We start from the raw sequence: 24,763 nt of genomic DNA on the forward strand, positions 1-24,763 counted from the left end.
AATTTTAGTGAGTAATGAGTTAGATTAAGAAACGATTCCATACTCCCCTATAGAGGATGAAGAGTTTTTGAATAATAATGAAACTCTTGTTATGTTCAGTACCACCAGATTTATCAATTGTCTTCCCTCTACAAGCTATCAGATTCCTCAACCAATTCAAACTTTACAAGTATTACAGAACATGAAAATTCTTGATAAAACACTCATTGTAACTTACAAGTACTTTCAAGGATACATAATATGATAATTAAATGGACTAAAAATATGATTTAAAAAATGTATCTATCCAATTTAATTCCAATTAAATATATTAGTGACCAATGAAAATAAAAAAAGTGACAAGTTAGATGGTTGTTCTCAAAGTCTACCATGAAAAATGCTTTAAAACAATGACTTAGAAATCAATAATCACATTGATCTCTTCATTGTTCAGGTCCCCTCAAAAAAGGGTAAGCCAAACATTCACTAAAATACATACATATACATGACACGTTTTCAAATAAAAACATTGAAACAAAATTGTTAATAAGCACAACCTAAACACACTTTAGAATTTTAAAAATTACAAACAGAAAATACTTTTATTTCTAAAAATTACAAACAAAGAACACTTCTAAGAAAATAATTGTTAATAACACATCTATCCGATAGGCCATTGGATCTCAAAAATTCGTTAAAAATCCTTGTTCTCAAAGATATTTGATTGTTTCTTTGTGTAAGTGAAAATAAATCAAAAAGAAAGAAAGTTGGATCATATATATATATATATATATATATATATATATATATATATATATATATATATATATATATATATATTATTTATTTATTTATTTGTAGAACTCGTGTAAGATACTATTCGATTTATCTTTAATTAAGCTCTCAAATCAAAAACATTTATATGCTAAATAACCATTTGTATTAAACCCTAAAAATCAGAAACTAAAAACTCCCTAATAAAAAACCCTACAAATAATTCATCTTTAAAGTATTTGTAGTCATAAAAAAAACCTAATAAATAGAAAGTGAAATAGGGGTATAAATTACCTTTAACTCACTCGATAAGAGAATGAGGATTTGAGAGAGAGTTGCAGTGAGAAGGGAGGTTTGTAAAAATTTTTTTGTTGATTTTTAGATAATTTTTAGAAATAGAAGTGTTTTCTATTTGTAATTTTTAAAATTCTGAAGTTTGTTTTGGTTTTTTTTTTTATCCCTAATAAAAAAAATGGTTTAAACCCTAAATAATTACAAATTTTTTGTCTTAATCAAATAAGAAAAAAAAAAAAAACCAATTTCATACAAATCAAAGCATGCTTGCAATTTGTAAAATGGAAATCAAATCGGGAAAAAAATAACCCCCATTCCATACAAGATAAATAGATAGCTAGATTATTAAAACCTTATTTTGCTTTGAGTATCCCAAAATTAATATAAAAAGAGTGATGGGAGGAGATAAAGAGAGAGAGTACATGCTTTCGTTGAGCTCTTGTTAATTAGTCTACTACAATCTAAAGTTGAGGGTGGGGGGGGGGGGAGTTCGAGAGTTGTAGTAAGAGAGAGAGAGAGAGTGTGTGTGTGTGAGTTGCAGCGAAAGAGAGAAATAGAGGAAGTTGCAGCGAGAGAGAGAGGGTCGAGAAAGGAGGTCTGGACAATTTTCTAAAGAATATAAGTGAAGTCATTTTTTTTAAACCATCTCATCCGTTGGATTGTGTCCGATCAAATGGCTCCATTTCATAAGGTAAAACGACTGTTTTTTTATACTAATATTGAACGGCTCCCTATATATATATATAGTATTAGGAAAATTCAAGTATAATTTTGAATTTTTTTTTTTTTTTAGAAGTATAATATATTGAAAAAAGGCAATCAAAATACAAGGAGGCCGAGAGAACCTCTCGAATAGTAGCAAAGAAAGGAAAACTACAACATTAATAATTACAAAAGGAGTGCCATCTAAAAACGAAGTCTTCAAAAGTAGTCCCTGCGAACTCTATACTCTATCTCGACCACAGGTATAAAAAAAACCCAAGATTTCCAAGAAACTAGCATGAAAGCTGTTAATTCTGTTATTGTGCTCAATCCAAACCCCCCAAGCAATAGCTAAGGGGAGCAAAGTCCACATGATCCGTTTTCTGGTGTGGAAAGCATTACTGATCCATTCTACTAACAACGATGAGAAATTACGAGGAATGACCCAATTAATATTGAAGAGACCAAAGAAAGTAGACCAACTATTGTAAGAAAAAGAACAATGGATTAGCAAATGATCCACATACTCTCTATCTTTCAAACAAATGGGATAACAGTTGGGAGTAATCCAACCCCGCACAATCAAATTATCTAACGTAAGAATCCTACCAAGGGAGGCCAACCAAACAAAAAATGATATTTTAGATGGAACCAACCTGGACCAAATGATGGAACCCTATATGGATCGCTCTGCACTGGGAAAAAGCCAGTCATAGAAAGACCTGACCGAGAATCTCAAATCCTTAATCCTTATCCACTCCCACTTATCCTGATCATGTCATTAAGATGAAATGTATGCAGGAGATCAAGGAAAGATGTCACCTCAGTTAGCTCCCAACCATTAAAGTTTCTCTTGAATTCCAAATCCCAAGTTGGGCCGGACTCGTTACGAATCAAACACTACTGGATAGAACGGTTCTTCTTAATTGAATTTTTGTTGGAAGTTTTGACAGAAAAAAATATAAATTAATTTTTTAATTTAAAAAAATGAAAAATGTTTCTTACATATCTTCCAAGAACAAAATATCAGGATTTTCAATAATTGGGAATACTTTATGCATATTTCACAAATAATTCAGACTATGAAAAAATCTTGAACTATTGCCAAGCTTTGACAGATACCCACAGGAGACCTGGTTCTTAATGGGTCCTTAAGATGGTTACCCAGAACAGAATAAAAAGTGATCGTGACCATTATAGTAGACCCAGACCTGACTAATCGATTTTAGATACTTTGGATAATTAAAATGGTCTCAGTGAACCTCTCTTAATTAGGATTAAGACATTGCATAGGAGGGAGTCTCAAAATGTCTCAATAACTAGCCCAATATATTTGTGTCAAATCATTTGGACTATTGAGATGAAAGGGTCTAAATGAAAACATAAAGATAATTGTTGAATAGTTAATTCAACATCAGAGGGTCTGTTCTCAAAATAATTACTATTTTGAGGTAGGATAGAGAATAATTTGAACAGACATTGGAGAAAAATCTTCCAAGAGTTCCCAAGTTTAAATCCCATAAAAAAAAATTGGAGAAAAAATTGGTTTGCATAAATGTCAAATTAATCGAAAGAGGCTTGCCAACATCTCAATTATTACTATACCAATCAGATGATTGATTGTATTAGGAAGATGAGTTAACTCTCCCTCAATAGAAATTATTGACTTCGAAAATGAAAGAATGCAAGAATACAATAATAACACTCTGACGGAAAATTCCATTGCAAGAGAAGTTAAAAATTTTAAATATTCCACGGAGACAAGTATCAAAACATATAAAAAAATGGTGCCTAAAATTAAAATGTAGTCCATAAAAAAATTTCTTGGTGGAATTTTTTTTTTTTTCTGACATAAGCTCAAGTAACATATTTCCATGGTGTGGTTGAAAGCCAATCTGAATAGTACCCTTCCAAACCAATGGAAGATCAAGTTACACTCTTCAAGACAAATAACATTGGAACTGTTGTACATCTAGGTAGCAATTGTAGCTTCTTACTAAATTCCGCCAACTCCTTTTCTTTGTACTTTGAGCATGCCTTAATTGTGGTGATAGTAATATTCTCTAAGACCATTGCATTCTTAAGTAAAAATTTCAGTAACTCAAGTTCATCCTCACGCCCAACTATATTATGGATCTCAATGGATTTGAGGTGATAAAACTTGCAAGAGAAAGATAATCGTGCTCCCCAATCTCCTTCCTTGTATTTTGGGTCGGATGCTGTCTAATAACCAGAACAATGGATAAATGAATGATACTAATTGTGATTCAAAACTTTATTTCAAATAAATTAAAGAAAACAGACATGATAATTACCAGATCCCAATATGGGTTATCCCCAAAACAAATTGAGCTAATGTAGGTGGTTTAAGTTGTAAAGAATTGTTTTGAATATATCATAAACTTAAAGTAATAATCAAGTGTTTGGGTATTACCTCTAATTCCATGACAAGAGTTTCTATAAAACGAGAGCCCGCTAATATGTTCGCTATTGCACTCATACAAGAATTATAACGCCAGTTGGTGAGCCTCAAACACCTTAGGTTACTAAATGGATTAGGCAGCTGTGTAAATGCATTTGTTGATTCTGGACAAGTCTTTGCACATGAAATGAAAAGTAGAAAAATGAGAATACAATTAAGGAAATGTACTTGTGAAGCAAATAACAGAAAAATATTAATTTAATTAAAGGATAAAAAAGAAAAATGAATTGGGGTGATTAGCAGGATATTTATAGGTTGGTGACCATTTATCTAGTGTGCTCAACAAAAAAATAAAAATAAAAAATGCAAAAGAAAGGAATTGGTAGTAGCAAAATCATAGAGGAGAGAGAGAGAGAGAACAACCTAAAAGATTGCATGCCAGGGTGAGAAATCCAGATAAAATTGTTTAAGAGTTGACACCAACTCTTTGAGTAGGCATAGCAAAACCGAATTTAAGAGTTGTGCTGGAGTGACCTCAAGCTGGAACTCATATCGCACTTCTTGACATGAAAGTGGATAGGAATCCTAGATGCTTTTTTACTCGTCTCTCGATGAAAGCATCTATGGTTCCCATCCACTTTCACGTCAAGAAGTGCGATATGAGGTTCCAGCCTGATGTCACTTCAGCATTATTCCAAATTTAAAGTCAGTTGTCGAAGGTTGTAGTTAACACCGACTCACCAAAGTCAGCTTAGTGAGTCAGTCTAGGTGGATGGTTTTTTTTATAGATGCAACCACACCCCTGTTATTAATTATCTTTATTTTGGTCTCCAACAGAGACACTATTTATACGAGTTATTGCTCATAAGTTGAATAGTGCAAAAGCGCTGCTGGAATTCCTACTGGAATTTATCATGGTACTATGAAGAATTAGAAGTTGTCAGCTTTCTGTTGGGCAACTCAACAAACGTAGGATCATTGAATATAAGAATAAGGATGAATACCATCACAAGTAAACAGAACATAGTTTCCTCAATTTGCAGATAGAAATCAATACCATATTTATAAACATATAATCATGCATGGGGCATCAAACTTACTACCCGTCTTTACTTTTGAAATAAAGATGTTTGCAATGAAATTTAGGCTTCAAGTTGACAATTTAAATGTTAGCTAGCAACGTTAAATTGTGTTTGCATTAACAATGATTTGAGGGAGCGAAACGAACCTTCCCAATACAACAAAAGCACCTAGGTGTTAAGAGGTGCGAAAAGTTAATCTCATTTCTCTTCAGGGGTTGAAGTGTGGATTGCATATCCCACTCATGAAGGCAGTTCAAGCATTAATTTTTTTCTTCGAACCATAACAACAATTAGTTTAGTATTCCAAATCCAGTTAGCCGAGTATGTCTACTTCAACCATATCCAAAGTTTGAAATGTTGTTTTAGTCAAGGAAAAAAAATCGATACCATATTAGCTGATACATTCCAAAACATTCAGATGCATTCAATGTCTTGGGTTCAATATTTAGTATCAATCCCACTCTCCATATCCAAATTTTATAACTCTATCAAAGTTAAGCATATATCAGAATATTTTAGCTAATGGAAGAGTGCATTAGAACCCTCTGTAGGAGTCTTTTAAAAAAAAAAAAGCTTACCTTGACACACCAACCAGATAGTGTTAGACTTTTCACATTATGAAGCCAATTAAGAATCCTAATCAGCCACATAGGATCCATTCTGAAAGATGAGATAATATATGCGCTATCCAGAAAGGAAAGGTTCTCCAAAGAACATTCCCTATAGAAGGGATTTTCCCACTGAAATGATTTGAGATTTGGGGTACATATCTTGATCTTGTACTGTTTAATATTTCCCCAATAGCCATTTGTCAAATTTTTCAAAACCAAGTTCTTAAGTTGAGAAGCTGATATATTAAGAGCACGAAGATGTCGATCATCGCAGTCTTCCACTATCAAATTTTCCAAGATTGGACAATTCAAGATGAGCTCGCCATTCGAATCACCCTTCGGAAGTGTAACTGATACTAGTTCCAGAGTCTTAAGCTGAGCAGCTGAACACATTGTATCCGGAAGTTGGATTGGAATTTTAAAGCTCTTACGATATGATTTCAACTTAAATGTTCTAATGGCTGAAATAAATACAATGCTAGAAACTTTAATAGGTTGCAGAGCAAAGATTTCAAGATTAAATTCTTGAACATGTCGTCTTACGGCAGCAATGATCCATGCTTCGATTGAACCTGAATTGCAGCAAAAATCACGGAGACTAAATTTGTGCAAATTGGAGCTCTCGCGTTGAAGCAGAACCTTGTCCACAAAATTCACAAACACATCTTTCTGAGATTCTTCCCCTATGATATCTTTCCATAGATTGTGATCGAAGCTTAGATGTGGAAGAGAAATCCATAAATATCTCCATCTTTTAGAAAGAAAAGATGTATGAACTACATGTTTCATGTCCAAGAAAGAGAGGATGTGAAGGAGAATGGGTTCTGGTAACTCACTGATTCTGTCTCTGTCTGCATCAATCATCTTCATCTTCTTCATCAATAAGATTTCTGCCATGGTTTTTTATTTTCTCTTTCACTCCCAATTTCAACAAGAAAAGCCCTAATTATTTAGGGTTTAATGTTGTTTATTAGACTTGGCAATTCTGACCCAACTCGAAAACTACACGACGTTAACGAGTTTATGTTGAGCTTAGTCACGGTCAGATCCGTGATAATATAACGTTCTCGGTTCTCCTCTCACAAACGCCCCTATCACGGAATGATACACCATTTGCCTTGGGATACACAAAAGATAGATTTATTTTTGGATCTGCATGTTCCGAGGCAAATGATCTATGGTACTGTGACGGGGGCGTAGAGGTCATTCGCCATGAGGGGTGTCATTTATCTGGACTCAAATTTCTAACACTCGATACCATGGTTTTTAAACTCATTTGAGACTGAGACGTATCATCCGAGTTTACTCGATATCAAGGTTGAATGAGACCAACTCACAAAGTCAATTTTGAACTGAGATTTACAAGTCATAGTTCAATTTATTGATTCGTCTCACGAGATGTCTCAAACGTATCGGAAAACTTGTTTGAGACGACTCGATATTGGAGCTGAACATGACGAGATCAAATACCGAATTTAAAAATCCTGCTCAATACTTTCTTGACTAACATAATGCGGCAAAAGGGCTCACTATACCTGCTAACCTTAAAAAAGATCTTGACCTGGGTAAAACAAGACCTCGAGATTTATTTTGGATCACAAGGATTTGATTTTATGCATCTTGAGATCTTTTGACCGTGGATGAGGCTTAACTGGTTTATATAATGGATCTGATTTGGTTTTGGACATCAATCCTATAACCCATTTTGACACGTTCAATTATCTAATATGTTATTAACGTGTCGGGTAATTATAAAAAGTATCCTCGCAAATTAATAAGGGCAACCCACACCATAGTTAAACTGTTTTGTCTTATATAGGTTAAAATTTTCGAAATGAGCTGATTTTTTGTGAGAATGATAGAGATCATCTTCACTAAAAAATCAGTTCATTCTGAAACTTCTAACCCTATTAAAACAAGTTCAAGAATCGTAAATCATTAAATTTTTTTTTTTTTTTTTTTGGTAAATCAATTTTGATGGGGTTTGAAGTTTTGGAATAGGTTGATTTTTGGTGAGGATAACCTACTCATCATAGAGATCATCTTCACAAAAAATCAGCTCATTTAAAATTTTTTACTTCATATAAGACAACAATTTGATTAGGTGTGGATTGCCCTTATTAATTCGTGAGGTGCTTTTATAATTACCCTAATGCATCATCAAGTTCAACCACCACTCATTTAAATTGTTGAGACGACAATTTAAAAGATTAGTCACGACTATTCATATTCAAACGTTGAGATCCACGATTTTGAAAAAAATATCAATCTCAACAAAATCTCAAATCGTTGATCTCAATGATGCATGATTAACATGGGAAGAAAAGTTGATCTCAACAATTTTGAGTGTGGATCCGATAAGAAGTTAATTAAACGAACTATAAATTACCCGAGAAAAATTAGGGGTTGTTTAGAAAGAAATCTTTATAATAAGATTCATTAAATAAATTTTCCTATAGATAAATCAGAAATGAGCTATTATCTTCAACATGAAACCAAAATCTAATTAACCACTTGAGAATTTTTTTTTTCTCCTTCATCACAAATCTTAAGATTCTATCTAATTCAACCTTCAAACATCAAAGAACAATAGTTAATTTTTGGAGAAAGAGAAGATAATGAAATTTTATGTAGAAAAAAAAGCAAAGGCTTTTCTATAGTGGTAAACTATGGATTGAAAAAGGAGTTGAATAGAAAAATCATGACGTTTCAAACTAAACATTAAAGAAAATGGCATTTAAGTTTTTTGTTAGTGTCTTTATAAGAGAAATCCAAGGTCAAGAAGCATACCATCAATATGAAAATATAAGGGATCATATCAAATATTCCCCAAAACATGGAGTGGTGTGTTTGAATCACCATTTAAAAAAAAAAAATAAATAAATAAAGAGTAACTTTTTAGAGATTGATCAGTTGCAGATCACCTAATACCAATTGCACTCCACTTAACATATGGAGAATTGAACTGGTGGTTTTTTGGTTTAGACTAAGAGGTGATCAATTCATGGCAAAAAAACCTCATTGAAGCCCTCCAAGTTCGTTTGAGTCATCCGAATCAACTTAGACTCCATCGTGTTTCAAATTCACAGTGGTTACTAGTAATTGAAAGGATAATATTGAATGCCTTTGTCTACTGAAAAACTAACAAGAAATCATTTGCTCAACAAATAATTGTGCAATCGATTTGTCAGAAAACCATTTGTCCACGTTTTTTATTGCATAACTTTGATCCAAAAAAAAATAAAAAAAACGAATGGAAATGTACGACACTCAAATAATGGGAGTCAATTTAAAAATTTTCTTGTCAAAAATCATTTCCTCGGGAGTTTGTGAATTTCAATGAGATAATATATATTTATATCTAAATGGTAGGAGCCACGAAGAATTCCATCCAAAACATTCATAAAGCCAAATTTTACCACTGCCCCCGTGTCCTCTCATTCTTAAAGCCTATATGCTTAGAGGTGATTTATTCATATAAAGTAAAGGCAGATAATAATAATAAAAAATAAAAGAAACATACAATTTAAATGTTCTAAAATACCAAGAAGGAGACCAAATGAAATTGGATTGAGATAGTAAAAATAGATATGAACACCCTTACAATAATAAAAGATTTCCAGATTCTAAGAGCTCTACAACTGGATTCTCCAACTGGTTTCGATGAATTCGACGACCATATAATGCTTCCAATCTGATTGACAAGAACAAGATTGCCCTTTAAGCCTATCTTTAAAACTCCTGATGAATCATTATGTGGGGAGTCTCTGTTACAGACCCAAACTACTGTTCGAATTGGGATACTCTTATACCAAATTCCTACATAACGATTTTTTGAATTAGAGGGGCTGAAGAAATCTAGTGCAAAGGTTCCACCTTGGGAAACTAAGGTCTACCCATCACTGTTAGATTGAGATGGAGTTATGATGTTGGCAGTACTTGAGATATCTTGAGATAAAAAACAGAGAAAATTGGAGAATAAAATAAGGAAATGAAGGCCACCCATTGATGCCTCTCAATATAATTTAGAAAAAAATATATGATCCTATCTTATCCTACCTAGAAAGATTAACATTCAATAAAATTTATCTAATTTGAAATCATTTAAAATGTGTTTTGTACCTCTAAAGAATAAAAAATAAAACTGCCTGTCAGCAATACTTTGGTGTCACGCACGGAGGAGAAGATGATTATCTTCATATGAAGAAGAAAATTCAAAATTGATTGACAAATTTAAATTTTCACATCAATATTAAAGGCAACAACATGGAAGCATGCATGAAGGAGAGGATTATCGTCATGGTACTAGGAAGAATTAGAAGCTGCCAGTTTTCTGTTGGGCAACTCAACAAACGTAGGAGATTTGGGGTACATATCCTGATCTTGCAATTAAAAATATTTTTCCAATCATCAGTTTTCAAAACCAAGTTCTTAAGTTGAGAAGCTGATATATGAAGAACTTTGAGATGTCGATGGTCACAGCTTTCCACAATCAAAATTTCCAAACTTGGACAATTCAAGATGAGCTCGCCACTCGAATTGCCCTTTGGAAGTGTAACTGATGCTAGTTCCAGAGTTATAAGCTGAGCAGCTGAACACATTGTATTTGGATGTTGTATTGGGATTTCAAAGCTCTTTCTTTTTGATATTTCAAAGCTCTTTTTATATGATTTCAATTTAAATGTTCTAATGGCTGAAATAAGTAGAACACTAGCAACTTTAATAGGTTGCAGAGCAAAAATTTCAATATTAAGCTCTTTAACATGTTGTCTTACGGCAGCATCAATCAATTCTTCAATTGGACCTGAATCGCAGCAGGAATCGCAGAGACTAAATTTTTGTAAATTGGAGCTCTCGCGTAGAAGCAGAAACTTGACGACAAAATCCACAAATGCATCTTTAAATTACAAATACACCCTTTTATACATGTGTGTTTGCACATGCCACCTTCTAGTAACTTATAACACATGTGGTGCCACAGTGATTCACCTTCCAAAACATTGAGTTGCAATGGAAAAATAGAGCCATTGGAGGGATGGTATGTAAATTCATAAAGCCAAATTCCAAAAACTGGACATCTCAAGAGGGTTTCTCTACATTTGAATCAATCTAAATCCAACTGACAATAATTTACATTTCAGATGCCTAATGTTACTTAATACTCTCTATTGGTGGTCCAACGTCAAGATAAAGGAAGGAGTTATGTATATCGGGTTTTTGTGCAATGCATTGAAATCACTAATCTGGCTGATTCGCTGAGAGATGGGCCAAACATTTTCAGACCAGTAGTCCTGAAAAGCTTTTAGCAATCGCCAACATGATTTTAAATCTCATACGAGATCGAGACAACTTGTCCAATACGTCTCGGTATCGTCCACCAACGAGATGGATAGACAAATCAAACATATCGGACAAGCTTTAAAAGCATGGTTCGTTTTTGTCATTGTTGAACGAGACGACTCAAATGTATCGGAAAACTCATCAGAGGTGACTCAGTCTCGTTCATTGACGAGATGAGATGAGATGCCAAAATGAGTTTTTTTTTTTTTTTGATAAGTATAATATATTGCAAAGAGAAGAACCGAGAACAAGGAGGCCGAGAAAGCCTCAAAAGAACAACAAGGAAAGAAGAAACAAAAACACTAATTACATAACGAGTCCCATCTAAAAATAAAATCATCAAAAGAAGTCCTAGCGAACTCTATGTTTTGCTTAGACCATAGGTATAGTAAACCCAAGATCTCTAAAAAACCTGCATGAGAGCTTCTGATCTTGTTGTTAAACACCCTGTTATTTCTTTCAATCCAAATCCCCCAAGCAATAGCCGAAGGAAGCATATTCCACAGGTAACGTTTTCTGGTGTGGAAGACTTTACTGGTCCATTCATCCAGCAAGGAAGAAAACTTACGAGGAAGAACCCAATTAATACGAAATAAACCAAGGAAATATGACCAAATTTGATAGGAAAATGAACAATGAATTAAAATATGGTCAACCGATTCCCCTTCCAACAAGCAAAGGGGGCAACAGTTGGGAGTAATCCAACCCCGAACAATTAAGTTATCCATCGTAAGAATTCTACCAAGGGAAGCCAACCAAACAAAGAAGGAGATTTTTGAGGGCACTGACCTTAACCAAATAATAGAACCTGGGATGGCCCGCTCAACAAGAGGAGTGAGCTGGTTATAGAATGACTTTACGGAGAATCTCGAATCCTTCGCTTTAGTCCATTCCCACCTATCCTGATCGCTTTCATTGAGGTGACATGTATGCAGGAGATCAAGGAAAGATGTAACCTCAGTTAACTCCCAATCATTAAAATTTCTTCTGAACCCCAAATCCCAAGTAGGACCGGACTCGTTGCGAACCAAACACTGTTGAATTGAATGGTTCTTCTTAATAGAACAAGTGTATAAGGATGGGAATTGAGTCGCCAGAGACAAAGAGCCGCACCAATTATCTTCCCAAAATCTGATTCTGTCCCCTATGCCTGCTTTGAATCTAATCCCTTGCTCAAAATCCTTGCTAACTTTCAAAATCCCTTTCCAAACACTACATCCATACGAGACTTTAGACTCACCGCTGTACCAACCTAGACTCCTGTCCCCATATTTAGCTTTAATCACCTTCCTCCACAGACTACCCCTCTCCTCACCAAACCTCCAAAGCCACTTACCTAAAAGCGCTTTGTTGGTTAATCTAAGACCCCTAATGCCCAAACCCCCGTTCTTCTTGGGCATGCAAATCGTCTTCCATCTAACCAAATGATACTTCTTCTTACCAATCTTATCATTCCAAAGAAAGTTCCTCATGAGCCTTTCCAATCTAACTTCGACGGACCTCGGGAGTGTGAATAGAGAAAGAAAGTAAACTGGAATACTCGTTAAGGTGCTTTTTATTAAGGTCACTTTCCCTCCTTTCGACAAATAATTAGCCTTCCACGTACTCAACCTTCTTTCCAACCTCTCAATCACATCATCCCAAATTTTAGAACTATTGTAAGGTGCTCCCAACGGTAAGCCCAAGTAGGTAGTGGGCAAGGTATCATACTCACAACCAAGAGTAGTGGCCAGCAAATGAATATCTTCTACCTCCCCTACTCCAAACAGTTTGCTTTTTTGCAAGTTAGTATGTAATCCTGACATAGCCTCGAAACAGCACAGCAACACACGGAGCACCCTCACTTGGTCCCTAGAATGCTCCAAAAACACTAAGGTATCATCGGCAAATTGAAGGTGAGAGATCAACGGTCCTTCATTCACCCTGAACCCCGAAAGCTTACCTAAATCAACCGCTCTTCTAAACAACCTCCCTAAAGCTTCAGCAACAATAAGAAACAAAAACGGAGATAACGGATTCCCTTGTCTCAAGCCTCTTGACCCTCTAAAAAAACCAGCTGGGCTCCCGTTGACTAGAATCGAGTACGAAACCGTTGTAACACATTTCATAATCCAACTTATCCACCTCAACCCAAAACCCATCCTCCTCATCATATATTCTAAGAACTCCCAGCTCACATGGTCATAAGCCTTCTGTAAATCAATTTTTCCTATCAACCCCTTTTCCTTATTTTTGATCCTAGAATCTAGACACTCATTGGCCATCAAAACGCCATCTAAAATTTGTCTACCCTTGATAAAAGCTCCTTGCTCATCCCCTATAAGACTTGGGAGGACTATTTTCAACCGCATCGCTAGCACTTTGGATATGATCTTATACACCGATCCCACCAAACTAATGGGTCTGAAGTCTCCTAGCTTATCCGCCCCGGCTCTCTTAGGGATCAAGGCCACGAATGTGCTATTAAGACTATAATCCAGTCGATTCCTCTCTTGCAATTCCTTGATGACTTCCATGAGGTCTCTCGAGACGATGTCCCAACAATGTTTGAAGAACTCCATATTAAAACCATCCGGACCCGGAGACTTATCCCCACTCATTGAAAAAAGAACTGATCTAACCTCCTCCTCCCCTATTTGTCTTTCCAACCACTCCCTATCCTCTTGATTCAAAGAATTAAAGTCTAGATTGTCCGGCCTCGGTCTCAAGGGTTCCTTTTCCTTGTAAAGATCTTTGTAGAAACTCACCACCCCTTCCCTAATTTTCTCTTCTCCTACCACCATGGTTTCATTGATGTAGATTTGCCCAAGCTGATTACTTCTTCTATGGAAATTGGCAAAATGAGTTTTAAAACCATGCTCGCCAATCTTTAGAGTGGGGGATGGGAGCTTTCTTTAGTTTATTTTGATCTGGCATACAAGGTTTTGAAGAAAATGTGTACTATTCCTTTGGAGGAGGCTAGAGAAGATATCAATACACAGAAACATAGATTGGCATGAAGGAACTTAATATAACATTCACTTAGCTTCAATACTACAATATTCTTCAATAAAACACCTAGCTCTTCAAAGTCCATGTTATATATGAGGCCTCGCAGAGCCTTAATAATTAATTACCAGGTAATTTAGAAACAAAAGGCCACCAAGTTCCCATGTTATTCTCCAATAAAAATTGAACTCAAGGAGTTATAGTCGTAAAGAACTGAAAAATTAAAAAATTGGTCAGCAGTACTAAACAAAACAGTTACAATAATATAAATGACACATTTTAGGGAAGGGACCTGCAAGTATCTAAATTATTACTTTACTAACAAGTGGAAATGTTTATGTTAGCCCAGGCAAAGATAAGGTAGAAGTTATAAATCAATCTTACTCAATGGGATCCAATCTTAGAAAAGGAGAGGATTCAAGAACACAATAAGAGATACGAAAGGATGTTCCATGGTAAGAGAAAAGTTGGAAAAAGCAACATCTTTACCATTGTAATAAGAAAAGGCTGAGTAGAAGTGGTTCAACATCAAAAATCTGGTTCCCTCGAATGCCCTTACCTTTACATTTTAACTTGATATAATCAAAGTCATTTTGATCAAAAACCAAGAAAATTACTACCCAAACTAAGAATTCAAAATTACAAAAATATATTTTTTACTATTCAATATTCAAAAACACTTTAATCAATGTTTTAAGTTACAGATAAGCCCTTTTGATACATGTACGATTTGTACATGCCACCTTCTAGTAAAGATGATATAAATGTTTATTGGAATATATTCCACCTCATCTGTTTAAGTAGGGATCTGACATAGATCTCCTCTTGGAAATTGGAAGAGGAAAGAATAATACACACATTGTTCATCCTTCCCATTTGCGCTCTTTCAAAATAAATAAATAAAAGGGTGTGGGGGATTCTGCTTATCTTCAGAACAGTTGTCAAAATATAACTCACAAATGATGCCCATTCTGATCCAAAGGGCTTCTCAAGTACATGGCATCCTTGTAGCCAGCATACAAGGGAAGATCAAGGGCCTTCTCTGCAACTTTCCCATCCTCGTGAATCCTTGCTATCAGGCTTTCCAGGGATGGGAAATTGGCCTGTTCATTTTAAACCAAAGAAACGCTAGTCAAAAATGGAATGCAAGTATCGGAAAATGATGGAGCGATATAAATATATGTTACATTACCTCTGGTCGTATATAGCCGACAATCGCAAGACGTAGCTCCTCCCCATAGAAATCCTTGTCAAAATCATGAAGCAACCATGGCTCCTGCAATGGAGAACATATATTAGGATGCAGTGGAGGACACACTGTTTTACACATCTAGTTTTCTTAGCACTCACTATAGTCTTCTCAGTGTTGTTGAAGTATGGATTCCAACCAATACTCATGACCATCTTGTAGACACCTCGTGTTGATAATCCAGCCCAACCAAAATACACACCAGAGGGAAGTTCGGAAAGGATTGTTGAATAGCCCTCCGTTGATAAATTTGCTGTAAGCAATCAACGTGTAAATGCTGGGAAAAGAATGTATAAGCATAAAATGACCTTCCTAGCTTCTCTCTCACAAAACAAAACAAAAACAATAATTTGAGTGAGCTATGCCACATCTAAGCATGTTTCATTAATTAAAGCATAGACCATATGGAGCATTTATCCTAAGCATCATAATTTAATCTAAAACCAGAATTACTCCTGAATATTACGAATCATAATAACATCTTCTGGTTACGATGAGGATGATAAATGAGAAGCAGCTTTATGCTTTCCATATTTCCTACCATGATGTTTGAGCAGGGATCTGTTGTTGTCGGATTTTCCTTGGAAAAATGTTGTTAGAGGAATGTAATGGATAAACGAATGAATAAAGTTCTAAAACATGTAAATGAGTGGATCCTCATGTTTAAGGTCCATCGTACAAAACAAACTCCACCCAAATCCCATTTTATATCTCTTCTCAGACATAGAAGTGCAAAACCCTAGGGCCCTACAACCCTGTTTCATTTACTTTATTTATTTTCTTGCCCAAAAAAGGAAGAATAAGACCATCTTTCATTTTCTAATATAAAAGGACCATAGGAACACTAGTAGAACCAAAAGACTAAGTGACATTCCCAAGAAAGTAGGTCTGCTGGTTATATCTTGAACTAGGAGCTACAAGCCAAAAATGATCTTAGACAACAAATCAGGTAAAACCTATGCACTTCTCAAAAGTTGGAAGTGAAAAACCTACGCCCCTAACTGTGTTTCATTTACTTCGTTATTTTCTAACCAAAAGGAGATAAATAAAACAAGAGAATAGGGAAAAAAAAAAAAAAAACACTGAACATCTCTCATCTCACTTCCTAACCTTAAAGATTCTAAATCTTAGAAACTAGGAAACCTAAAGAATGGGTGATGTACCCCAAAAAAGGCCTGATAGGCACTTAGAGATGGGAACTACAAGCCAAACACGGTGAACCAAAATTCAGCCCAAATAAAATATACATATATATCAGATTAAAGACATTTTCTTTAGATAAACTCCATTAACAAATAGTAGCAAACTGTTTTTGAGTTTTCACACACCTGTAGGTATTCCAAGTACCTTTGAGCCACGACCATATCCTTCGATGACAGGGCCTCCAATATACTGTGGTTCTATTGGCAAAGTACCTTCTCTCCCTGCAATTACAAATCAGTAGCTATGATGATGATATCTAAAGAAAAACATGATAAAGTTCACATTAAAGAAGAGAAGGTTTCGAGGGGATACAATCTTGAAATGGGGGCAGACCCCATTTTTCGGGCCGTAGATCAAGCAGAGAGTTGATCACCTCATCGGCTGAAGTGTAAAGATGGGATTGCTTTGGAAGGGATGGTACAGCAACCACATTCATTCCAGCAGTCTTACCAGCTGTAACACCTGGTCTGGTACATATTAAAGCAGACATGTAATCAGATGTGGAAATGCTGTAACTTAAAATTACAGTCAAGTCCTACATCTGAAGTGAAATTGCTTAGGTTCCTCTCCATGCATGCAACCAGGAGACAGTCAATAAGTGATATAAGTTCATATAAATTCATGGTAAAAAATATGATGATCTTTATTGATATATCCTCATTACGCTTTCCAGTTATAAGTTATAACTAGAATTAAGTAACACCTATTTCTTTCAAGCAGAAACAAGATACTCATGGTTTCCATCTTTGAGAAACGTTCCGGTGCAACCAGAAGGTGGTGAGACAAGAAATTAATAAATTGAGATTCTTGCTTCCTTCATAGAACAATTGCTGCAATTTGCAGCATCCTTACTTAAACTTAAATATTTCCCCTTTTATTGTATGTAACTTAAGTTGAATTTCTTCTTTTCTTATTATGCTAATGTTATCTATATATTATTGAAAGGGATTGCATATTCCCCAAAGGATTGTTGCTCGAGTTTTCCAAAACATTCATCATCATCAAAATCTTATCTTAACATATAGGATAGGCTGCACAAACCTTTTTTCTCCATTCAATTCTATCAAGGGCCACGGATGCCTAACACAAGTACCTTCAATTTTATTTTCTTTTTTTGATCGGCACAAGTACCTTCAAATTAGCACTCAATAACTCACTCCACATCTTTTTTGGCCTGCTCTTCTAATCTTTTATATTTTTGATGAATTACCATTCCCTTTTAGAACCTTCAAGTTCCTTTGACTAGTTGTATCATTGGTGTTTTGCTGTATATGACTTTCCCGATAAAGACATACATATTCTCAAGAGCATTGGGCATGAATCCCATCCAACTAGAATTAATGTCAGCTACCATACCACTGAAATATGACTTTTTTAACAAGTTCTTGACTGTTGTCCTTTGAATGGAAAATAAAGTATGACTTGTTTCGTGTGCTAAAAAGAATCATATACCCAAGAATGGAAAAAAAGGACCGGCATTAAATGCTGTGGAAAAACAAGAGATCCAGTCGGTGAAGAATTAATCAAAGTTGCAATCCAGAACAGTGTCCCGTTCGTATAGCATCCTACATTGTCTACATGGCACATTTTAATTGGAGATTAAACACATCAGGATGCATGCAACTAGAAAAACGGATTGGTTGGGATCCCAATGAGTTTTAAACTCCAACCAAACACATGCCACATAGACATCATTCCTATTCTATAGAAACAGGACACAATAAGTGATCCTGATTCAATTACTAAAGCATCAGCTTCATAATTTCCTTCCACTCATGCAAGCATTGCTAGAAAATAGAATTTTGGACTTAAAATATACATGATATTGGTATACGAGAACTTCAATTTATATGTAGGAGGAATTTATCTGCTAATTTTTATTTATTTATTTATCAGGAAGTTCTTATAAAAGGAGAATTCAATTATGAAACAAATTAAAGTTCAAAATGACTTACAATGAATCCTCAATGACAAGGCAGTTCGATGCTTCAACATTCAGCATTTTAGCTGCTTCAAGGAATCTTAAACAACAAAAACTCAAGAAATTAGATCCAGTAAATGGATTCATGTGGACAATAAATGCTCAAAGAGGATGCAAATCAAAACTATCTCCTGCACGGGGGCAGTGGAGTTGGTCTAAGACCTTGAGTTCCTTGCACAAGGTCTTGGGTCAATACCACCCATGGACTAAAATTGATGTGTGGGGTCTCGGGTTACCCCACACATCCTCGGTGGCTAGTCCTAGACACCCCGAGTCACCAAAAACAGGAAAAATAATCAAAATTATTTGTACTACTAAGGGGAAAAAAAACTATGCTGCTGCATCTCACATTTCAGGAGATGGCTTCCCCATTTTCACTTCGTCGCCACCAATGATAACCGAAAATGATTCTTTCCAGCCTAAAAATCGAAACAACAAACAAATAAGCTCAAACACTGGGGAAAAAAAGAGAAGAAACAAACATAAGGTCCTTGGTGCATCTCCCATCTAAGGTGAGAAGCTTATGTTCTAATGAGGATGTTACAAGTTTTGGGGGGTCTCAAAAAAAAATTATACCCTGGTGGTAAGATATTTTGGTTTCTATGTTTTCCCTTGGAGAGTTTGAAGCTAATGCAATTGGTACATTATGACCATTCAAATGTTTGATTAATCGGTTAGCACCAGGAAGAGCCTTAATACTGCACCACCTGCAATAGAAAAATGCACTAATTCATGTCACAAGGTGTGGAAAACATACCAATTAAAAAAGGTGTGAAAAACTTAGATGCTAGTGCTTGGAAACACCAACATTCAAACACAAAGTACAGGATATTAAAAAGTTCATCATTGTCTTGAAAACTAGATACAATCATACAAGTAACCTACATCTTCATCATCGTCAAAGCCTCATCCCAAGAATTTGGGGGTCGGCTGAAATCCTGTTCCTCTAATTCTGCTTAAAGCCATGTGTTGTGTTAATTCAACTATGTCCATATCTGCTCTCACTAGGTATTTCATCCAAATGATGTGTATGAGTAAAACGTAAGGAAGTTCTTGAAATTAGATCCACTATATTATGAAAATCAGCTCACACCCTTGGTAACTCTTAATTAAGATAAGTGAGAATGGATAAGGGTGAAGGATAAGAGATTCTCTGTCATGTCCTTTCATAAGTGGTTCAATCCTCTAGCTGAGCGATCCCTCTCGGAGCCAATCATTTGGTCCAGGTCAGTCCCCTCTAAAATCTCCTTTTTTGTTTGGTTGGCTTCCCTTGGTAGGATTCTTACATTGGATAATTTGATTGTTCGGGGATGGATTACGCCCAATTATTGTCCCCTATGTATGAGGGAAGGGGAATCAGTTGATCATATTTTAATTCACTGTGCCTTCACTTATAATATTTGGTCAATTTTTCTTGATATTTTCCGTATTAATTGGGTCTTCCCTCGTAAGTTCTCCTCGTTATTAGAAGGGTGGACCAGTAATCATTTCCACACCAGAAAAAGGTTCCTGTGGGATATGCTTCCAGCGGCTGTTGCTTGGGGGGTTTGGAACGAGAGAAATAATAGGGTGTTCAACAGCAAGTCCAGAAGTTCTCAAGCGAGTTTTTTGGAGATCCTGGGCCTGTTATATCTTTGGTCCAAGCAGAATATAGATTTCCGGGGGATTACTTATGATGATTTTATTTTTAGATGGAACTCTTTATGTTATCACTGATGATGTATTTTTCTTTTCTTTGTTGCTATTTGTGAGGCTTTCTCGGCCTCCGTGTTTCTTGTATCCCCCCTTCCTTTTCAATATATTATACTTTTTCAAAAAAAAAAAAAAAAAAAAATCTTAATTAAGAAACAAACTCACACATCCATCTACTTTCATGTGTCTTTTGGCCATTGTTTATGCTTGACAAATAACTAAGATTTGCATGACTAGTTTCAAGAGGTCCTCATTAAGAAACTATAAATTCCCTAAAATTTGCAAGATAAAGGAAAGAGTACAGAACGATTACTGAGCAGAAAACATCGGTGTAAGTTCTGAAAGGAGTTCTTCAGTGGTGCAGAGGAGCTCATAATCCTCTACAATAGCAGTTGCAGCTTCAAAAGGTGACTTCCCTACAATTTTATGAGCTACTCTTCCATCCCATTGCTTTCCATACTTCGACAAAAACACTTGCAAGACTTCATTTACAATACCATCTGTCATGAAATTGGAAGTGACTAAGACTAGAGGAAAAAAATAAAAATAAAAAAGCTATATCATTAGATTATTTTTGGTAATGTAGGGTGTCCCCACCCCCTTTGGAGGTAGGACTACACCCGGCCACCACAAACTGGCGTATTGGGTATAATCACCGCCGGGGGGGGGGGGGGCAGCTGGGCTCAATTCCACTAACTTGGGGAACACACCCAAGTCGCTCAACCACTTGGGTTGAGTACAAAAATGTTGCATTTGGTACGATAACTGGTGAGAATAAAAAATTTCTTTTGGATGTGGATGTGAAAAATCCATACTGTTTGGAGGAAATTGTTTTTGATGAGAAAAAAAAAAGCAAAAAAAAAAAAATGATAGAAGGTCAATGGTCAAGAGAAGGTGTATATTGAGACAGATGGGGTCATATTTGAATTAGAAGAGCTTCTAAGTGGACCCAATGAATAGGAAGTCCCCAACCCCCTCTATGTGAGTCGTGTATCATCCAAACTTGACAGGAGTTTTCTTCATGAAGAAAGTTAAAAAGGAAAGAATAGAGGCCAACCTGTATTAAGAAGTGTACCATCCAAATCAAGGATTACACATGATACCAACCTCCTCAAAGGATTGGCTGCTGCCATTTTAAAGTCTTCAAGGAATTCTCAAGCAGAGCTTGTATTTCAATTCACAAAATACATCTGCGATGAAACAGAACTTGATGAGCAGAATGAAGAATGGAAATCAGCATGAGTAGATGTAATATATGGATTGTACAATTTAATAACTAACAGGAAGTAGAATAAGCCTTAAAATTATGGCAATGCTGACTTATTGTGATTTCACCTGCATCAATCTTCCAATGTGTCACTAGCATGGTAGTATACTAATTGGCAGAGCTCTTAAGTTATGAGCTGATGAGAATTGTCCCAAAATAATTTCTTACGAGTGTGTTAGTGCAAGTTCTAACCTCTAAGAGAGTTGTCAAGACATACACAGACATCAGTGCCAAAGAAAGATAATTAAGAAGGCAGATATATGAATTTGAGTTTGATTAGAAATATATTAAATACTAATGTTGATTATAACCAGTCAGCCGCTGAATGAGAGAAAGTAATGTTTGAAACTAACAGGAAATTCAACTCTCAAACTTTGATCAGGTCCTTAGAATTTAACAATGAGATTGTAGATGCTAGAAATTAGAAAATAGTCTCTTTGAAACTTCAAGTCAATTGGATTCTAATGCTACAAATGCCTCGTATGATAATAGCAGTCGGCAAGAATATGTTCCAAAACGATGTGGAAGTTAATCCTTCAGCTCAGCAATGGATTGAAGTGAATTAAAACGAGAAGCCTTAATATAGCCATTACTAGCACTCACACTAAGTTTTTTGTTCTTTTAATGATAGATAGGTCGTCGTCAAGAGACCTACATACATACAGGATAAACAAAGGGAACAACGCTACGAATTACATACCAAATCCCATATATATAAAAATACTCCCTTCAATTCTAGGAACACCTTAGCCCAAAAAACCTTGAGTTCCACAATACTAATTATATCTCTTGTAACAAATACTCCTTCCCTTCAAAAGTTTTGATATTTCTTTCTTTCCCAACTCCCAAATCCCACAAAAAACAGAAAATGGGATAATGGACTGCAAAATTCTTCCTTTCTGATGTAAAGATTAGGTTTTTCCTCAATCAGAGATTCCAAGAACCAATACCCCAATAAGTGAATCACTAAATCAGAAATCCCAAGAAATTAAATAACTAAATTCACAAAATTTTAACCTAATTCAATCATAATAAACAAAATAAACAAAATTAAAAAATTAATCAATTGTTCAATTTCGCTATAAATAAACAAAAAATTGTCAGAGAGGATGAAATTTAAAATAAAATTACGAGTACCCATTGTTGAGAAGAAAGTACCTCGGACTGGGAGGAGTTTTGAGCTTCGCTTTTAAGTACAGAAGGCAAACCATCAGTTATATTGATAGGTAAGAGAAGAACAAAAGCTGCCAGAAGATATGCTTTTTTTTTTTAGGGGCTGAGGAACCAATTCCTTGTGAGTTGTGAGAGTGACTCGTCGTTGTTGTTATATTTGTCGTACGAATGTTGATCCTGCACTCCCGTGAGTTGCATTACAATCAAACTCCAGCCTCTTCCTCTTTCACCACATGGTGCAGTCTTATGGGCCCACTCATCCACGAACTAATAGGGCAGTCTGATTAATTATGAGAGCTGCTATTGGCACCCAAAATTTTACTTATTACACCCCAATTAAAAATAAAGAACATCAGTAAGTAAAAGTTGGGGTGCGAATAGAAACTCTCTCAGGTTTTTTTTTGTTGTTGGAAAATTTGGGTTTAAGATTTTATATAATTTTATATGCTTCATAGAGGTGATTTGTCACAAGGATGTTACAAGAAAAGAGCAGCTTAAATGGGTGCAAACAAACACCCATTGAACCCTTTGTAAATATATAAATTCCATTTTTTTCATGTAGTTTTGGTTTGATGAGTTACTTTCATGTTTATTTCCTTGGATATCTTGTATTAGTGGATACATTTCTTCTTCAGAATCTGGATTTTACTGGTAATTAAATGGTTCTTTGGGCAAACCTTTGGATGGGATTCTACTTTGAATTTGCATTGTGAAATAGCATTTGAGATCTACTGTAGCACATAGTTTTTATCTATCCATCATGATGAAATCTCATTTCACAGTAATAATAGTTTGGATTCAATTAGTATAAATTAGGAAAAGTTTTGTAAAAGAAAGGGTGAAAAGTTTGTTACATACAAATCATGTTATAGGATTTCTTACCAAATTCTATCATCTTCAACCTTAGAACTCTATCTTAATGTTGAAAAATGTAAAATTTTGAGGGTGGTGAATGGTAAAAATGCTACCATATTCCTCAATTATTTTTTCATTCTCGATTTAATTTTGACTAGTCTCATATTCAAAAGAAATTGCATTTTTCATTTTTAAAGAAAATTTTGGGAATCAATTAGATTTAATTGATTAGTAACTTGTTACTTTAAAAAAAAAAAAATTGCAATATTTTGTACTATCGATTTGATTTAATTGACTAATCCCCTGTTCAAAATTGCGACTTTTTGAAAAAAATTGGAGAATTTTGTGAGTGCTTGTGCTGCTACAACTTGTCTTTAGATATATGAGATTACACTTCAGACTCCTAAGTTAAATTTAATATATTGTATTTATTCTTGAGATCTAATCAAACAAAGTAGAGAATGTCTCCATTTGACTTGGTTATGTGTTTGGATGAATGAGTCCCTCTAGAAAAAAAAAGAAAAGGGCTTTGATAATCTGTAAAGGATCTGGCACAGTGGATAAGAAGGAATGGTATCAATGAAGGAGGTGCAAGGCATGGGAATTGTTTTCTTAATTGGAGAAAAGAAAAGAAAACTTTTGTTTACAATCTACTCCCCCATCTCCAAGGTCAAGAGCCACTTGAAAACATGGTTTTAAATCTCGTCTGAGATCAAGACGATTCATCTTGATATCGTCCACCAAGGAGATGGATAGACAAGTCGTCTAAAACCTGATGTGTTTCTTAAAAGTTAGTCAGTCTATTGTCTCATTGTTGAACGAGACGACACAAATAAGTCAGACAACTCGTCCAAGATGACTTGGTCTCGTTCATGGACGAGACAAGACAAGACGTCAAAACGAGTTTTAAAACCATGCTTAGAAAGAGAAAAATTAGCCAAGAAGACCTCTTGTCAAATTCCAATATTCATAGCAAAATGATGCAGACCCTCATACTCCCACCCTTCACTCCATTTGAAAGAGTAAGATAATTCAACACCCATCACTCCTCTGTAGGGATCGTTGTTATTCCAAACAATCCAAAAACCCAAAAAGGTGAAAATTAGAAAGGATTTGAATCATAATATGTTTAGAGGTTCACCTATGAAAAA

The 24,763-nt window shown here is 35.3% G+C and overlaps 2 protein-coding genes across 2 annotated transcripts; both read right to left on the bottom strand.

Moving 5' to 3' along the window:
- Positions 1-2,727: 2,727 nt before the first annotated feature.
- Positions 2,728-6,900, bottom strand: LOC147392138 (F-box/LRR-repeat protein At3g26922-like). Its single transcript, XM_086460217.1, has 3 exons — positions 5,832-6,900; positions 4,184-4,345; positions 2,728-3,972 (listed from the first exon to the last, which is right to left on the bottom strand). Exons 1-3 carry the CDS (start codon positions 6,759-6,761, stop codon positions 3,676-3,678), a joined length of 1,389 nt encoding a protein of 462 aa, XP_086316343.1. The 5' UTR covers positions 6,762-6,900; the 3' UTR covers positions 2,728-3,675.
- Positions 6,901-14,831: 7,931 nt separating this feature from the next.
- Positions 14,832-22,897, bottom strand: FMN/FHY (riboflavin kinase/FMN hydrolase). Its single transcript, XM_086457925.1, has 11 exons — positions 22,743-22,897; positions 21,375-21,507; positions 20,631-20,817; positions 19,202-19,332; positions 18,975-19,044; positions 18,600-18,665; positions 16,957-17,111; positions 16,770-16,865; positions 15,543-15,694; positions 15,385-15,468; positions 14,832-15,295 (listed from the first exon to the last, which is right to left on the bottom strand). The coding sequence occupies exons 2-11, from the start codon at positions 21,448-21,450 to the stop codon at positions 15,146-15,148; spliced, it is 1,167 nt and encodes a 388-aa protein (XP_086314051.1). The 5' UTR covers positions 21,451-21,507; positions 22,743-22,897; the 3' UTR covers positions 14,832-15,145.
- Between the last annotated feature and the right edge of the window lie 1,866 nt (positions 22,898-24,763).

This window comes from Akebia trifoliata, chromosome 11, assembly GCF_017979445.1.
Source record: "Akebia trifoliata isolate Shusen 1 chromosome 11, ASM1797944v1, whole genome shotgun sequence".
Lineage (NCBI taxonomy): Eukaryota > Viridiplantae > Streptophyta > Magnoliopsida > Ranunculales > Lardizabalaceae > Akebia > Akebia trifoliata.

Coding starts and splice junctions, on each gene's coding strand:
- FMN/FHY (XM_086457925.1), bottom strand. CDS start 21,450: ATGGCAGCAGCCAATCCTTTGAGGAGGTTGGTATCATGTGTAATCCTT. Junction 17,112..18,599: donor CTTGTCATTGAGGATTCATT/GTAAGTCATTTT, acceptor AATATGTACCAG/ACCAGGTGTTACAGCTGGTA. Junction 16,866..16,956: donor TCTGCCCCCATTTCAAGATT/GTATCCCCTCGA, acceptor TTGTAATTGCAG/GGAGAGAAGGTACTTTGCCA.
- LOC147392138 (XM_086460217.1), bottom strand. CDS start 6,761: ATGGCAGAAATCTTATTGATGAAGAAGATGAAGATGATTGATGCAGAC. Junction 4,346..5,831: donor TATCTGGTTGGTGTGTCAAG/GTAAGCTTTTTT, acceptor TCATGTGCAAAG/ACTTGTCCAGAATCAACAAA. Junction 3,973..4,183: donor CTCTTGTCATGGAATTAGAG/GTAATACCCAAA, acceptor TCTGGTTATTAG/ACAGCATCCGACCCAAAATA.